This window comes from Scomber japonicus, chromosome 6 (genome assembly GCF_027409825.1).
Source record: "Scomber japonicus isolate fScoJap1 chromosome 6, fScoJap1.pri, whole genome shotgun sequence".
Lineage (NCBI taxonomy): Eukaryota > Metazoa > Chordata > Actinopteri > Scombriformes > Scombridae > Scomber > Scomber japonicus.
In genome coordinates this window covers 37,889,509-37,907,008 of record NC_070583.1, presented here as the reverse complement: position 1 = coordinate 37,907,008, position 17,500 = coordinate 37,889,509, and the positions used below count along the sequence as shown (strand labels likewise).

The following is a 17,500-nucleotide window of genomic DNA, read 5'->3' as shown; positions in this document are numbered from 1 at the left end:
CTGGGAGGACACATCTGGCTGAGATAAGTGAAAACAGTAGAACTTGCTCCTCCCTTATTAGCACTACTGAGGCACTGTTGAGCAAGGTCCTTACCCCGAGCCATTACTCATACTGGGCAGCTTCCAGGTATGAATTAAAATTAGGGCTGTCAGCGTTAACTCGTTAATCGCGATTAGATTAATGCAATCCATAACGCATTAATTTTTTTTAATCTCATTTTAATGTTGCAAGCCTTTTTGTCCCTTCTACTCCCCCGTAGACGGCTCCTCTAGCTGTAGCGCTATGCTTTGAAGTGGCCTCCTGCAGTAAACCTACCGCGCTGATGGAAAGTAAGAGAGCTACTGGACTTTTGAACGGCTTGTTTAACTTTAAAACACTTCCAGACGCTTCAGTTGACAAGTCAAAAGTAAAATGCAACCTGTGTCAAACGGAGTTTAACTACCACCGGAGTACGTGGAGTTTGAGTTAGCACCTCCACGCTAAACACCCAGGTGCAGCCAAGCCAGCCTCAGCTCCACCAAAGGACCATTTTGGAGTGTGGGAGTCGCAGCAGAGCCGTGATTGATTCCCAGTTAAGACACTCTGGTAAGAAATGCTTTACATTATGGGCTTAAAACTGCCTTCAAATGGAAAATAACAGGATTTTAAACACGCAACTCAAAACGCCATTAATCGTGATTAACTATGGAAATTCTACGATTAATCTCGATTAAAAAAATTAATCGTTTGACAGCCCTAATAAAAACTGTTAAACACAATGAAACTTCCCTGAGTTCAAAGTGTCGCCTCGGCCTCCATGTTCCCTGCATCTCAATCCGATCGAGCATCTGTAGAAAAACTAATCGGATCCACGGAGGCCCCCCCTCACTAACCCGAACCCCCTCACCACTTACAGGACTTAAAGGATCTGCTGCTAATGTTTTGGTGCCAGATTCCAGAGGGGCTCCTGTAGAGGTCTTTGGGTCAGAGCTGGTGGCATGATGGGGGCGTTCTCAGTATTAAGCTGATCGGTGTGTTATGTTGTAGAAGGTTAAAGTGGATGTGAGTTGACCCTGGGAGGAAAGAAGGAAGGAAAGGAAGGGAGGAAGGAGGGAGGGAGGAAGGAGGGAGGGAGGGAGGTGTGTTATGTTGTAGAACAGTAAAGTGGATGTGAGTTGACCCTGAGTGTTTCTCTTGAAAAAGGAAGGACAGAAGAAAGAAGGAAGGAAGGAGGGAAGGAAGTTAGGAGGGACGGAAGGAAGGAAGGAAAGGAGGGAGGGAGGAAGGAGGGGAGGAAGACGGAAGGAAAGGAAGGGAGTAAGGGAAGAAGGAAGGAAGGAGGGAGGGAAGTTAGGAGGGAGGGAGGAAGAAAAGGAAGGAAAGAAGAAAGGAAGGGAGGGAGGAAGGAAGGAAGGAGGGAGGGAGGAAGAAAAGGAAGGACGGAAGAAAGAGGGAAGGAAAGAAGGAAGGAAAGGAGGGAGAAAGGAAGGAGGGAGGGAGGATCGGTGTGTTATATCGTAGAAGGGTAAAGTGGATGTGAGTTGACCCTGGGAAGAAAGAAGGAAGGAAAGGAAGGAAGGAAAGGAGGGAGGAAAGGAGGGAGGGAGGAAGGAAGAAAGGAAGGACAGAAAGACAGAAGGAAGGAAGGAAGGAGGGAAGGAGGTGTGTTATGTTGTAGAACAGCAAAGTGGATGTGAGTTGACCCTGTAGGAGGGAGGAAGGAAGAAAAGGAAGGAGGGAGGGAGGGAGGGAGGAAGGAAGGAGGGAAGGAAGGGAGGAAGGAGGGGAGGAGCTGGTAGAATGTTAAAGTGGATGTGAGTTGACCCTGTGAGGAAAGAAGGAAGGAAAGGAGGGAAGGAGGGAGGGAAGGAGGAGGGGAGGAGCTGGTAGAAGGGTAAAGTGGATGTGAGTTGACCCTGAGCGTTTCTCTTGAAAAAGGAAGGACAGAAGAAAGAAGGAAGGGAGGAAGAAGGAAGGAAGGAAGGGAGGAAGGAAAGGAGGAAGGAAGGAAAGAGGGAAGGAAGTTAGGAGGGAGGGAGGAAGAAAAGGAAGGACGGAAGAAAGAAGGAAGGGAGCGAGGGAGGGAGGAAGGCGGAAGGGAGCGAGGGAGGGAGGAAGGAAGGAAGGGAGGAAGGGAGCGAGGGAGGGAGGAAGGAGGAAGGGAGGAAGGAGGGGAGGAGCTGGTAGAAGGGTAAAGTGGATGTGAGTTGACCCTGAGCGTTTCTCTTGACTTCACTTAAACTCCGGGACTGTGTGTTGGAGCTTTTGGAGCTTTTGGAGCTTTTGGAGCTTTTGGAGGTTTTGTGACGTAATGAGCTCAAACGTCTCCGTGTTGAACTCTAACCCTACTCCTTCCTTTCAGAGGAGATTTGAATTCCAGCAGCTTGATCCTGATTACAGTCTGATGTCAACAAGTCACAGTCCCCAACCCCACCGAACGCTGCAGTGGTTTCACACAAACATCACATTCACCTCCATCTCCATCCAGAGGAGCTTTAAAGGAGCAGGACACACTTTCAGGCTTTTATGCTTCCTTCCTTCCTTCCTTCCTAACACCATATCAACTAGTTTGGCATGATCTTACATCCTTCCTTCCTTCCTTCCTTCCTTCCTAACACCATATCAACTAGTTTGGCATGATCTTACATCCTTCCTTCCTTCCTTCCTTCCTACCTAACATCATATCAACTAGTTAGACATGATCTTACATCCTTCCTTCCTTCCTTCCTTCCTACCTAACATCATACCAACTAGTGTGGCATGATCTTACATTATAACTTTTATATTAAATAAAGCTAATGGAATACTATTGTTCTAAATATTACATTTGATCTGGAGATCAGGAACCTGACTGCTTCCTTTCCTTCCTTCCTTCCTTCCTTGCTTGCTTCCTTCCTTCGTTCCTTCATTCGTTCCTTCGTTCGTTCCTTCGTTCGTTCCTTCGTTCGTTCCTTCGTTCCTTCCTTCCTTCCTTCCTTCCCTCCTTCCTTCCTCCTTCCTTCCTTCGTTCGTTCCTTCCTTCCTCCCTCCTTCCTTGCTTCCTTCCTTCCCTCCTTCCCTCCTTACTTCCTTCCTTCTTTCCCTCCTTCCTTCCTTCCTTCCTTCCTCCTCTTTCTCCTTTATCTTTCTTTCTAGGTAGATAAAATATGTAATATTTATCATTTGTGGTTGCACCATTTGACATTTTCAGCCAACCAACAAAAATACTAAATGCACATTTTAACAAACCTGATGAATTGTTAATCTTACCAAACCTCATCAGTCACTGAGCCTACATGGAGATCAGCACAGTGTGAAGGGTTGCTTCCTTCCTTCCTTCCTTCCTTCATTCCTTCATTCCCTCCTTCCTTCCCTCCTTCCTTAGCACAGTGTGAAGGGTTAGGTCAGTTTCTCCGTTGGACACGTTGGTCTTCCTGCTGTGTTGGTACTTGTTATCACACATGATCTGAAAGTCTTTCTGGGTGGCTGTAATCTGATGTCTCTGATGTCTTGGTGCAGTTGGCAGGTGGTTGAAAAGTGCAGCTGGGTTTGCACCTCCTGCTGTGGGGTTTGGGGGGTGGGGGGGTTGGATGGGAGGGGGGGGGGGGGGCTCTGTCTTCAGTCTTTACATACTGGGGGATTTCCTTTGAATCGGTCCAGTGGTCAAATAATCTGCTGCTGACTGTTCTCTGTTCAGTGTGCTCTTTCTTTCTGTTTGGTTCAGTCTAACCCTTAAACAGACAACGTGCACCAGGAGATACAGACTCTTTAAGCTTCGTGTTGTCCTTCCTGCCTTCCTTCCTCTGTCCTTCCTTCCTTCCTTCCTCTGTCCTTCCTTCCTTCCTTCCTTCCTTCTTTCAGATCTAAGTTCAGCTGTTAGGGTAAATGTTCCCTCCTTCTGTCCTTTCTTCCTTTCTTCCTTCCTTCCTTCATCTGTCCTTCCTTTCTTCCTCTGTCCTTCCTTTCTTTCTTTCTTCCTTCCTTCCTTCCTTCCTCCCTCCTCCCTTTCCTCTCTCCTTCCTCCCTTCCTTCCTTCCTCCCTCCTTCCTCCCTTGCTTCCCTTCCTTCCTCTTGTCCTTCCCTTCCTTCCTTCCTTCCTTACTTTAGGTGCAAATGACATAACTAGTAAGGCCTGTTTAAGGGCTAATGTTGTTTCTGTGTGTGTGTGTGTGTGTGTGTGTGTGTGTGTGTGTGTGTGTGTGTGTGTGTGTATGTGTGTGTTGGGGGGGGGGGGGGGTCTGTAGGTGAGGTGACTTTCTTTTAGGCGATTATAACATTTTAATGCTGTGCTGGAATTTTCTGTGACGATAGATTCACAAACAAGAGAAAGTCTTTCTGGGTCTTTAATACAGCTGCTGCTATCAGTCACACTCCAGCTGAATGACGACAACTATTCTTATTTCCAGGTGATGAAACACTAATTAAAACATACTTATGAATACTATATCCTATTTCTGCCACGTATGTTCCTCTAGATGCCACTAAACTCTACAGACTGCACCTTTAAAGCATCTTATCACATTCATAATATTTAACATTTAAGGCGTCTCAGCTCAGACTCACCTCTGCAGGTGCGGTTGTCCGAGTGCAGCAGGTAACCATAGCGACAGGAGCAGTAGTATCCTCCAATGTAGTTGTGACAGAAATGGTCACAGATCAGATCCTCGTCACTTTGGTCTCTGCACTCGTCTACGTCTGAAACAGAGACAGAGACAAGTCAGACGGGACGGACATGAACCACAACGTCCCCTGGTTGTTTCTCATTTCCTGTCGTCTCTCTGCTGTCAACTCAGTAGAAACCAGACACAGAATCTCCCAAAAGCCTTCAAAAAAGTGGAGAAACAAAAATAAATGACTGGAAATGAAAAAGAGAGGGAGGAAAGAAACACAAAGAATTAAAGAAAAGAGAGAGATGATGAGGTTCGGATCTGTCAATCAATTAGTTGATCAACACAAAACTAATCGGCAACAATTTAAATCATGATTTTGGTTGTTATGACACAAAACCACCAAATACTCTCTGGTTCCAGCTGACTGTTAGAGGGCAGGTAAGTGGAGGTTGCCATGGTGATACCAGGTTGCTATGCGATTCACTTCAATAATCACATGATCACTGTGCGAGGAAGTTTTAAATACAGTGTGATAGCAAGCTTCGACTCACAGTATCAGCAGCATCACACATACAGACAGGCGTAGCTGTTGCTATGTGACTGCTGCAGATGTTCAGCATGGTGATGGTAGGTGGTTTCTAGGCTGTTTGTGCTTGGTGGTTGCTAGATGGTTGCTAGGTGGTTGCTTGGTGGTTGCTAGGTGGTTGCTTGGTGGTTGCTAGGTGGTTGCTAGATAGTTGCTTGGTGGTTGCTTGGTGGTTGCTAGATAGTTGCTTGGTGTTTGCTAGGTGGTTGCTTGGTGGTTGCTTGGTGGTTGCTAGGTGGTTGCTTGGTGGTTGCTAGATAGTTGCTTGGTGGTTGCTTGGTGGTTGCTAGATAGTTGCTTGGTGTTTGCTAGGTGGTTGCTTGGTGTTTGCTAGATGGTTGCTTGGTGTTTGCTAGGTGGTTGCTTGGTGGTTGCTTGGTGGTTGCTAGGTGGTTGCTTGGTGTTTGCTAGGTGGTTGCTTGGTGGTTGCTAGATGGTTGCTTGGTGGTTGCTTGGTGGTTGCTTGGTGGTTGCTTGGTGGTTGCTAGGTGGTTGCTTGGTGGTTGCTTGGTGGTTGCTTTGGAGGTTGCTAGGTGGTTGCTTGGTGGTTGCTTGGTGGTTGCTAGGTGGTTGTTTGGTGGTTGCTAGGTGGTTTCTAGGCTGTTTGTGCTAGGTGGTTGCTTGGTGGTTGCTTGGTGTTTGCTAGATGGTTGCTTGGTGGTTGCTTGGTGGTTGCTAGGTGGTTGCTTGGTGGTTGCTTGGTGGTTGCTTGGTGGTTGCTAGGTGGTTACTAGGTGGTTACTAGGTGGTTTCTAGGCTGTTTGTGCTAGGTGGTTGCTAGGTAGTTGCTTGGTGGTTTCTAGGCTGTTTGTGCTAGGTGGTTGCTAGGTGGTTGCTTGGTGTTTGCTAGATGGTTGCTTGGTGATTGCTAGGTGGTTGCTAGATGGTTGCTAGATGGTTGCTTGGTGGTTGCTTGGTGGTTGCTAGGTGGTTGCTTGGTGGTTGCTAGGTGGTTGCTAGGTGGTTGCTTGATGGTTGCTAGGTGGTTGCTAGATGGTTGCTAGGTGGTTGCTAGGTGGTTGCTAGGTGGTTGCTAGGATGATGTGCATATGTGTGTTCTTAACCCTGTGTGTGCTGCGTTTTTATTTCTAAAACATATTTCTGTCCGAGTTAAGATGGACAATAAAGTTTAAATTCTTTTGAGTCCGACTGTTTGGTGTTGTCATGTGGTTGCTAGGTTACAGAGCCCCCCTGATCTCCTGTAAAGCCGTTATAATAACCTATATGCATGTGTTAAGTGTATTTACAGTTAGACGCTCCTCACCCACAGCGCTGTAGTGAGCCATGAATCCAGAGTAGCGCTCCTCGTTGGAGAAGTCTGAGGAGAAGAGGACGCTCAGAGGTCCTTCCTCCTTTCCTTCCTTCTATCCTTCCCTCCTTCCTTCCTTCTTCCTCCCTCCTTTCCTACCTTCCTTCCTTCCCTTCCTTCCTTCCCTTCCTTCCTTCCAACCAGCACATGTGACTGTTATATATTATATATCATGTGTAAAGTGTTTGACTCCTTCCTTCCCTCCTTCCTTCCTTCCTTCCTTCCTCCCTTCCTTCCTTCCTTCCTCCCTTCCTTCCTTACTTCCAACCAGCACATGTGACTGTTATATATTATATTTCATGTGTAAAATGTTTGACTCCTCACCCACGGCGCTGTAGTGAGCCATGAATCCAGAGTAGCGCTCCTCGTTGGAGAAGTCTGAGGAGAAGAGGACGCTCAGGGAGTTTCTGGGGGAGGTGATGACCTGCTGAGCCGGCACCGCCTCCGTGTCCGTGTCCTCCCGTCCACAGAACAACGCCAGCATCTCCCCCTCCGCCTCCACCTGGACGGAGGTTTCAGAATATATAACATCAGAAATCACTTCAACGAACAGGGAAGAGTCAGATCTCTGCTTTTGATATCTTCCTTCATTCTGTCCTTCCTTCCTCCCTCCTTCCTCCTTTCCTTCCCTTCATCCCTTCCTTCCTAATTTCCTCTGTCCTTCCTCCTTTCCTTCCTCCTTCTGTTTCTTTCCTTCATCTCTCTTCCCTCCCTTCCTTCTTTCCTCCCTCTGTCCGCTTTTCTTCCTTCTTTCCTCTGTTCTTCCTCCTTTCCTTCCCTCCTTCCTTCCTTCTTCCTCCCTCCTTTCCTACCTTCCTTTTTTTCCTCTGTCCTTCCTCCCTCCCTTCTTTCCTCTGTCCTTCCTCCCTCCCTTCTTTCCTCTGTCCTTCCTCCCTCCCTTCTTTCCTTCCTTCCTTCCTCCTACCTTCCTCCTTTCCTCTGCCCTTCCTCCCTCCCTCCTTTCCTCTGCCCTTCCTCCCTCCCTCCTTTCCTTTGTCCTTCCTCCCTCCCTCCTTTCCTCCTTTCCTTCCTCCCTAAAGATCTAAAGGACATGAAAAATGAAGTTTAATTCATTTTAATAATTAAAGAGTCTTTCAGGCTTTTAACAGAGCACTATACAATATGTCTTTAGGTCTGGGTCGCTTCTTTGAGAGACTTCCAACAGCAAAATGAGCAACTTTTATTTGAGAAAGTTAAGTAAACATTAAATAAGGAACATTTTATAATCTTATATAAAACTAAACCCAGTGATTAGAGTGTGTAGAGCTGTAACAGGCTCAGAGCTCTCCTCCCTTCACATTCAGCAGAGTGTTTTAACATTCACTGCAGGCTCTTATCTGACATTCACCAGCACTGAGTGTCAATGAACAGCAGGTCACACACACACACACACACACACACACACACACACACACACACACACACACACACACACACACACACACACACACACACACACACACACAGTTGAATCGGTCGGTCACACTAAAACAAAGACAGACAAAGTGAGTGTTTGTGGGTTCATTCATTTAGCAGCAGGTTAACAGGCTTATAGTGTGTGTGTGTGTGTGTGTGTGTGTGTGTGTGTGTGTGTGTGTGTGTGTGTGTGTGTGTGTGTGTGTATGTGTGTGTGTGTGTGTGTGTGTGTATGTGTGTGTGTGTGTGTGTGTGTGTGTGTGTGTGTGTGTGTGTGTGTGTGTGTGTGTGTGTGTGTGTGTGTGTGTGTGTGTGTGTGTGTGTGTGTGTGTGTGTGTGAACAGACCATATCATCTCATTAGTACCCATCGCCTCTCAGCAGCTTCTTTAACAAACCATAACATTAAAACAGCAGAAAACTGGTGATTCTCTTCATCATACGTCTTATTTCATTTTATTTTATTTTATATTATATTATTTTAAATATATTCATCTGTTCTTTATTGGACAGCAACATGAACTCAATATTAAAAAGATAAAAGAGTCACAATCATTAGAGAGACTGTAACAGCCTCATGTCATTTGTTTAAACAGAAATAAATAAGTGGAATAAAGACAGAGCTTTCTGGTTGCTAGGGTGGTTGCTAGGGTGGTTGCTAGGGTGCTTGGCGACGCTCCGATGATGATATATGTCTGTTTTTCACTCCACTGCTGCGTGATGGACAATAAAGTTTTACTGACTCTGACGGGTGTTGCTATGTGGTTGCTAGGTGACGGTTGAGTAGTCTGTAACTAGATGGTTGCTAGGGTGGTTGCTATGGTGCTTGGCGACGCTCCGATGATGATATGTGTCTGTTTGTGTGATGGACAATAAAGTTTTACTGACTCTGACGGGTGTTGCTATGTGGTTGCTAGGTGACGGTTGAGTAGTCTGTAACTAGATGGTTGCCGGGTGGTTGCTATGGTAGCTGTGTGGACACGTCTGACCCGCCCTGGTTGACGTGCTGCCTTCAGGGCCCCCAGCAGACTGTGGGAACTTCCGGTCGGGTCACTTGATTCAGACTTTTAGCCGCACACAGAGCAGAGAGCAGTGCATTATGGGAAGGCAGTCAGCTGGCCTCTTTTGTGTTGCAGCTGCTTGTTGCCACGGTGCGTTGCTACGGCGCCCAGTGACACCATTTGAATATGAATGTGTGTGTGTGTGTGTGTGTGTGTGTGTTGTTGAGTCTTTCAGCTAAAGCAGAGTCACTTCAGTACTCCCTCCTCCTTCCTTCCTTCCTTCCTTCCTTCCACCTTCCTTCCTCCCTCCCTCCTTCCTTCCTTACTCCTTTCTTTCCTTCCTTCCTCCCTTCCTTCCTTCCCACCTTCCTTCCTCCCTCCCTCCTTCCTTCTACTTTCCTCTTTTCAGCCTTACTCCTTTTTCCTTCCTTCCTTCCTATCTTCCTTCCTAAATTCCTTCCTCTTTTGACCTTACTCATTTCCTTCTTTCCTTCCCTTCCTCCCTCCCTCCTTACTCCTTTCCTTCCTTCCTTCCTTCCTCTTTTCGTTCTTACTCCTTTCCTTCTTTCCTCCCTCCCTCCCTCCTTCTTTCCTTCCTCTTTTCGTCCTTCCTCCTTTACTTCCTTCCTTCCTTCCTCCTTTCCTTCTCTCCTAAATTCCTTCCTCTTTTGTCCTGACTCATTTCCCTCCTTCCTTCCCTCCTTACTCCTTTCCTTCCTTCCTTCCTCCCTCCCTCCCTCCCTCCTTCTTTCCTTCCTCTTTTCGTCCTTACTCCTTACTTCCTTCCTTCCTCCTTTCCTTCTCTCCTAAATTCCTTCCTCTTTTGTCCTTACTCATTTCCCTCCTTCCTTCCCTCCCTCCTTCCCTTCCTTCCTTCCTCTTTTCATTCTTACTCCTTTCCTTCCTTCCGTCCTCCCTCCCTCCTTACTCCTTTCTTTCCTCCCTCCCTTCTTTCCTCTTTCCTTCCTCTTTTCGTCCTTACTCCTTTACTTCCTTCCTTCCTTCCTTCCTTCCTCCTTTCCTTCTCTCCTAAATTCCTTCCTCTTTTGTCCTTACTCATTTCCCTCCTTCCCTCCCTCCTTACTCCTTTCCTTCCTTCCTACCTTCCTTCCTTCCTCCTTTCCTCCCTCCCTCCTTACTCCTTTCCTTCCTTTCCTTCCTTCCTTCCATCCTTCCTTCCTCTTTTCCTCCTTACTCCTTACCTTCCTTCTGTCCTTCCTTGACCTGTCAGCAAACATTACGTTTCTCCACGTTAACCCTCGTGTCGTCCTCCCTCCTCCTTCCTTCCTTCCTTCCTTCCTTCCTTCCTTCCTTCATTCCTCCCTCCCAGTATAGCTGCTTCTAAGTTAAAGTTTCTGAACTGAAAAAGAAACGATGATGATGATGATGATGTAAGAGTACCCATGATGCAATGCTTCTCACCTTGACGTAGTCGTACTCACACAGGTACGACGGCTCCAGGTCGAAGTAGCTGAAGTACAGTTTGATCTGGAAGCCGTCGGGAACGCTGACGTTCCAGCGCAGCTCCGTCTCCCGGGGATACGGCTCCGGGAAGTTGGGCGACTGCAGGCTGCCGTACATCTCTGACCCGGAGAGAAGCTGAGCGTCGACCGCGAAGACGAAAACCAGCGAGAGCGAGAAGAACCTGCAGGATGAGGAGACGGAGGTTAGCTTCCTCGTCATTAACCCTCCTTCCTTCCTTCCTTCCTCAGGTCAAGTAAGGAAGGAAGGAAAGGAGTAAGGAGGGAGGGAGGGATGAAGGAAGGAAAGGAGTAAGGAGGGAGGGATGAAGGAAGGAAAGGAGTAAGGAGGGAGGGAGGAAAGGAGGAAGGAAAGGAGAAAGGAGGAAAAGAGGAAGGAGAGAAGGAAAGGAGTAAGGATGGAGGGAGGAAAGGAGGAAGGAAGGAAGGAAATGAGTAAGGACAAAAAGAGGAAGGAATTCAGGAGAGAAGGAAAGGGGGAAGGAAGGAAGGAAGGAAGGAAGGAAGGAAGGAAGGAAGGAAGGAGAGGAGTAAGGATGACAAGAGGGAGGAAGGAAGGAAGGAAGGAAAGAAAGGAGTAAGGAGGGAGGGAGGGAGGAAGTAAGGAGAGAAGGAAAGGAGGAAGGAAGGAGGGCAGAAAGGAGCGAAGGAAAGGGGTAAGGAGGAAAAGAGGACGGAAGGAAGGAAGGAAAGGAGTAAGGAGGGAGGGAGGGAGGGATGAAGGAAGGAAGGAAAGGAGTAAGGAGGGAGGGGAGGGAAGGAGGAAGGAGGGAAGGTAGAAAGGAAGGAAATGAGACAAAAGAGAAAGGAATTTAGGAGAGAAGGAAAGGAGGAGGGAACGAAGGAAGGAAAGGAGTAAGGAGGAAAAGAGGAAGGAAGGAAGGAAGGAAGGAAGGAAAGGAGTAAGGAGGGAGGGAGGAAAGGAGGAAGGAAAGAAGGTAGGAAGGAAGGAAAGGAATAAGGAAACCTCCAAGTGTCTCAATCAGTGAAACTAGATTTAAAAGCAGCATCAGGTTTAAATTCAGACTGAACTCCGCAGCAAGACATCATGGAGGTTACGACCAGTTCAATATAATCAATATATTAACCCTCCTGTTGTCCTTCAGTCAAGGAAGGAAGGGAGGAAGAAGTAAAGAAAGGAGGGTGGAAGAAGTAAAGAAAGGAGAGAGGAAGGAAGGAGGGAGGAAGAAGTAAGGAAAGGAGGTAGAGAGGAAGGAAGGAAGGAAGGAAGGAAGGGAGGAAGGAAGGAAGGAAAGGAAGAAAGAAAGAAGGACAGAGAAAAGAAAGAAGGGAAAGAGAGAAGGAGGAAGGAAGGAAGGGGGAAGGAAAGAAGGAGGAAGGAAGGAAGGAAGGAAGGTACAGTATAAACAGTCTATCCTTCCTCCCTCCCTTCTTCTTTCCTTCCTTCCTTCCTTCTGTCTGTCCTTCCTCCCTCCCTTCTTCTTTCCATCATTCCTTCCTTCCTTTCCTTCCTTCCTTCCTTCTGTTTGTCCTTCCTCCCTCCCTTCTTCTTCCTTCCTTCCTTCCTTCCTTCTGTCTGTCCTTCCTCCCTCCCTTCTTCTTCTTTCCTTCCTTCCTTCCTTCTGTCTGTCCTTCCTCCCTCCCTTCTTCTTCTTCCTTCCTTCCTTCCTTCTTTCCTCCCTCCCTCCCTTCCTTCCATCTGTCTGTCCTTCCTCCCTCCCTTCTTTCTTTCCTTCCTTCCTTCCTTCCTTCCTTCCTAGAAAGTAAAATATTCACATTTAAAAATCAGAATCAGAGAATTTTGACTCTTTCTTCTTGTGAAATGACTCAAAATGATGATTGGAAGAAGAGTGGATGACTCTGTCCTTCTTTCCTTCCTTCTTTCCTTCCTTCCTTCCTTCCTTCTGAAGAGTGGATGATTAACCCTTTAAAGCCTGGACCATCAAATAAATGCCAGAAAATTTAAATTCTTTGAAGCTAGACTTTATTGGACCTTGGACTCAATATAAACATATTGAATACAACTTCTTTAAGGTCCTGCATGAAGCTCTTTTAAACTTATTTTTTATGCATGATAATTATATATAAAGCATGAATTGACAGATTTACAGACTTCTATACCTGCACATGTTCAACAGGAATCTACCATAAAATAAGCTACTAAATATTTAGTAATTGAACATTGCATTGGTTTATCTTTGTACTACATGGATCTGATTTTAAACATCAGGTTTTCAGGGATGTAATATGATCACACTGATGATTTAAAGCTCTCTAAAACTCATTTATATCCAATATGATCCACAGTTAAATTAATAATTAAATATCAGTGAACGAGTCATTCATCTTTTTACCTCTTCAACAGGCAGCGTGCACCAGGAGACTCTTTAAGGAGCATGATTGGTTAAGGTGGTTGTTTAATTGTATATGAGCCTTTAATTGGTAGAATTGAAGCTTGTGGTAGGTCACAAATCAGTTTAGAAACTAGTATTAATGAGCAGAATGTATCACTTTAACTTTACTATGTTAAATAACACATTTAAGTGTTTTTACCATTATGACCATTGTATGCCTTAATAAGGGCAAAGCATCCTGGTGGAGATACAACTCATAAAATCCAAAATATATTAAAAATATGAAGGAAATATTTTACTTTAGGTGCAAATGACATAATTAGTAACATCAAATCTCATTTTCCACTGCTGCCTGTTTAAGTGTTAACTAATCAGCCTTCATTTAAACTCTTTTAACCGTTTTAAAGCATTTTTCATGAATAAATTAAACTTTTAAATATTTCTGATAATTGATTTATTACTTATTGATTCATCATCTTTGATCAACTAAAACTTCCACATGTTGAATCTTTCTGACTAAACATCCAAATCAGATATCAGCCTATTAATAAAAAAATCATTTCCGTCTCGTGGCTGCTGCACGCGCGTGATGATCAATATGTTCGATGAGCTCGTTATTGATCACTTCGGATGGTCGCGCGCAGCCTGACGCGATGTTCCCGATCAATAAGTGAAAGTTACAGTCCTGCAGAGATCAAAGTGTTCAATAAGCTCCGAGCTGCTCATCGATCAGTCCTTCCTTCCTTCCTTCCTCTTTCCCTCCTTACTCCTTTCCTTCCTTCCTCCTTTCCTCCCTCCTTACTTCAATCAATCTTCCTTCATCCCTCCTTCCCTCCTTCCTACCTTACTCCTTTCCTCCTTCTTCTTCTTTTTAGATGTGAATAATAAAAAAATCATTTCTGTCTCTTGGCTGGTGCACGCGCGTGATCCTGTCTCTTGGCTGGTGCACGCGCGTGATGATCAATATGTTTCAATGAGCTCATTATTGATCAACTTCATCAGATGATCGCGCGCATCAATAAAAGTTCCTGACAGTGAAAGTTACACAGAGACTCGAGCTCAGCTGATCGATCAGAGTGACGTAATCGATCAGAGTGACGTCATCGATCAGACAGTTATAATCGATCAGATATCAGAGTGTTGTCCTCACCTCATGATGCGGGACCGTGCGGGACCGTGCGGGACTCTCTCCTCTCCTCAGCTCGGCTCCTCTCTGTCTGAGCTGCGGAGCCAACGAGCTGCAGGCTGGACGTGTGTGACGTACCTCAACACCTTGCGTCATCACGTCGAGCCTGCCGGGAGCCAATCAGCGGCGGAAGAAGTCAAAACAAAGTAAAAGTAAACTAAAGTAAAGGAAAGTAATCAGAGTACTTTTACTTTTACTTCACTGAACATGAAACTCAGGTTCAGTGATAAATAAGGTTTAGTTATAAAAGCAGCATCAGGTTTGTTAAAATGTACATTTAGTATTTTTGTTGGTTTTATATCATTTGTATATATATCAAAAGTAAGACTGAAAATGTCAAATGGTGTAACCACAAAAGGAAGGAAGGAAGGAAGGAAGACAGAAAGAAAGAAAGAAAGAAAGAAAGAAAGAAAGAAAGAAAAAGAGAGAGAGAGCGGGAGGGAGGAAGGAAGAAGGGAGGGAGGGAGGGAAGGAAGGAAGGAAGAAGGAAGGGAGGTTACACCACTTCCTCCCTCCTCCTTTCCTTCCAAAGTTTTTATGGTTACACCACTTAGACATTTTTACCATAATCCTCTAATATATTCTCTCTAAATGGATTAAAAGCAGAAATTTGATGCTGGGTCCACAAAAAAAGAATGTGTGAAGTTATTCATACGTTTATTTTCACATTTTAACCCTTTACATTTAAACTGAACCACATGGACACTAACAAACCTCAACTAAAGTTTCTATTTTTTTTTTACAGACTGTGTAGATAAATATAATAAACTGTGACGTCACATTATAATCAGCGTTCATATTGATTATTTCTGATCGACAGCTGACTCCAAATGTGTTACCTCAAATGTCCTCTAGAGGGCGCCACGTGCCCGTCACATCACCACCTCACTGTCCGTGTGTGTGTGTGTGTGTGTGTGTGTGTGTGTGTGTGTGTACAGTATTTACTACACACGGCTGATCAGACATGCTCCTCCTCCTCTTCTTTTCTTTCCTTCCTTCCCTCCTTCCTTTCTTTCCTATCACTTTTCCCTTCTTTCCATCCTTGTTTCCTTGTTTCCTTCCTTCCTTCCTTCCGTCCATCCTTCTTTCCTTCCTTCCCTCCTTCCTTTCTTTCCTATCACTTTTCCCTTCTTTCCATCCTTGTTTCCTTCCTCCCTTCCATCTTTCCTTCATCTTCTTTTCCTTTCTTCCTTTCCTTCCTTCCGTGCTTCCTTCCTTCCTTCCGTCCATCCTTCTTTCCTTCCTTCCCTCCTTCCTTTCTTTCCTATCACTTTTCCCTTCTTTCCATCCTTGTTTCCTTCCATCTATTTAATGACTCCAAATGTTTTACCTCAAATCTCCTCTAGAGGGCGCCACGTGCACATCACATCACCACCTCACTGTGTGTGTGTGTGTGTGTGTGTGTGTGTGTGTGTGTGTGTGTGTGTACAGTACTATTTACTACACATGGCTGATCGGACATGCTCCTCCTCCTCCTCCTCCTCCTCCTCCTCCTCTTCCTCCTCCTCCTCCTCTGTGAAATTTAACCCCTGGTTGTCATGGTTACCTGGAGCAGCGCGCGGAGCCTCAGGTGTCTCCTCTCTCCGCTCCTCTCTGATCCCTCTGCAGGACTTCTCTGATCCACATTCAGGAGTCTTTCAGCTCGTTTCCATCGTTATCAACTCCTTCATATCTGCAGGAGGAGGAAGAGGAAGAGGAAGAGGAGGAGGAGGAGGAGGTGGGGTGATGATGAAGCCCTCCTCTGGTCCTCGTGCAGCAGCAGCAGCAGCAGCCTGACCCCCATCCTCCGTCCTCCGTCCCGGTCCCGCCATGCCGAGCCGTCAGAAGCAGGTCCTGTTCTCGGTGTCCGGGCTGCTGGGCTTCTCGTGCGCGCTCACGGCCGCCATGGCCGCGGGTCTGCCGCTCTGGCTCCGCGGGACCGTGCTGTGCCGCACCGGGGCCGAGCTGGTCAACGCCACCGGACCCGAGCTCGACAAGTTCCTGGGAGGCCTGAGCTACGGACTGTTCCAGGGGGAGAGGGTGAAGCAGTGCGGGCTGGGAGGGAGACCGTCCCGCTTCTCCTGTGAGTCTATAACTATCCAACAGGCTGTAAGGAAGGAAAGGAAGGAAGGAAAGGAGGGAGGGAGGAAGGGAGGAAGGAAGGAAGAAGGTAGGAGAGGAGGTAGGAAAGGAGGAAGGAAGGGAAAATATTAGTAAACATAATTAAAATGTAGTTAAAAAGGGAGGGAGGAAGAGAGGGAGGGAGGGAGAGAGGAAGGAAGGAAGGAAGGACAGAAGGAAGGGAGGGAGGAAGAAGGAATGAAGGAAGGAAGGTAGGGAGGAAGAAGGAAGAAAAGTGAGTCTCTCTGAGCTGCTGCCTAATGAGCTGGAAGAAGAAGGAAGGGAGGGAGGAAGGTAGGAGAGGAGGAAAGAAGGTAGGAAAGGAGGGAGAAAAGGAGGGAGGAAGAAGGAAGAAAAGGAGGGAGGAAGGTAGGAAAGGAGGGAGGAAGGGAGGAAGGAGGGAGGAAAGGAAGGTAGGAGAGGAGGAAAGAAGGGAGGAAGAAGGAAGAAAGAAGGTAGGAGAGGAGGAAAGAAGAGAGGAAGAAGGAAGGAAGGAAGGTAGGAGAGGAGGAAAGAAGGTGGGAAAGGAGGGAGGAAGAAGGAATAAAAGGGGGGAGGAAGGTAGGAAAGGAGGAAGGAAGGATGGAAATGAGGGAGGAAGGGAGGAAGAAGGAAGGGAGGGAGGAAGGAAGGAAGGGAGGAGGAAGGAAGGTAGCGAGTCTCAGTGAGAGCTGCTGTCTGATGAGCTGCTCTCAATTATTCATCTCAACACTCACTATCCAACAGGTTGTCCTCCAGTCAAGGAAGGAAGGAAAGGAGAGGAGGAAGGGTGGGAGGAGAGGAGGAAAGAAGGTAGGAAAGGAGGAAGAAAAGGAGGGAGGAAGGTAGGAAAGGAGGAAGGAAGGATGGAAATGAGGAAGGAAGGGAGGAAGAAGGACAGACATGAGGGAGGAAGGAAGAAAGAAAGGAAGGAAGGGAGGGAGGAAGGAAGGAAGGAAGGGAGGAAGGACAAAAGGAAGGAAGGGAGGAAGGACAAAAGGAAGGAAGGGAGGAAGAATGAAGGAAGGAAAGGAAGGAAGGATGGATGGAGGAAAGAGGGAAGGAAGGAAGGAAGGACAGAAGGAGGGAAGGACAGATGGAGAGAAGGAAGGTAGGAAAGAAGGTAGGAAAGGAGGAAGGGAGGAAGGAAGAAAGAAAGGAAGGAAGGAAGGAAGGTAGGAAGGAAGGTAGGAGAGGAGGAAAGAAGGTAGGAAAGGAGGAAGGAAGGGAGGGAGGAAGGAAGGAAGGTAGTGAGGAAGGGAAGAAGAAAGGAGGAAGGGAGGGAGGGAGGAAGGAAGGAAGGTAGCGAGTCTCAGTGAGAGCTGCTGTCTGATGAGCTGCTCTCAATTATTCATCTCAACACTCACTATCCAACAGGTTGTCCTCCAGTCAAGGAAGGAAGGAAAGGAGGGAGGGAGGGTGGGAGGAAGGAAGGTAGGAAGGTAGGAGAGGAGGAAAGAAGGTAGGAAAGGAGGAAGGAAGGGAGGAAGGACAAAAGGAAGGAAGGGAAACTATCTTCCTTTCTTCGTTTGTTTGTTCGTTCCTTCCTTCCATTTGTCC

The 17,500-nt window shown here is 46.6% G+C and overlaps 2 protein-coding genes across 3 annotated transcripts in view; one reads left to right on the top strand and one right to left on the bottom strand.

Moving 5' to 3' along the window:
* Positions 1-13,882, bottom strand: part of masp1 (MBL associated serine protease 1) — a 33,619-nt gene extending 19,737 nt beyond the window's left edge. Inside the window, exons 1-4 of one of the 2 annotated variants that reach the window (XM_053321532.1) lie at positions 13,826-13,882; positions 10,302-10,524; positions 6,789-6,966; positions 4,523-4,654 (exon numbers count right to left, since the gene is read on the bottom strand). In XM_053321532.1, coding sequence (XP_053177507.1) covers positions 4,523-4,654; positions 6,789-6,966; positions 10,302-10,524; positions 13,826-13,830 — 538 coding nt within the window. In that variant the 5' untranslated portion in view covers positions 13,831-13,882. The remainder of the gene's footprint in view (positions 1-4,522; positions 4,655-6,788; positions 6,967-10,301; positions 10,525-13,825) is intronic. The other variant, XM_053321531.1, reaches the window with a different exon arrangement.
* A 1,788-nt stretch (positions 13,883-15,670) lies between these two features.
* The window catches only part of LOC128360050 (clarin-1-like), a 4,449-nt gene continuing 2,619 nt past the window's right edge, over positions 15,671-17,500 (top strand). Inside the window, exon 1 of the mRNA XM_053320363.1 lies at positions 15,671-15,923. Coding sequence (XP_053176338.1) covers positions 15,671-15,923 — 253 coding nt within the window. The remainder of the gene's footprint in view (positions 15,924-17,500) is intronic.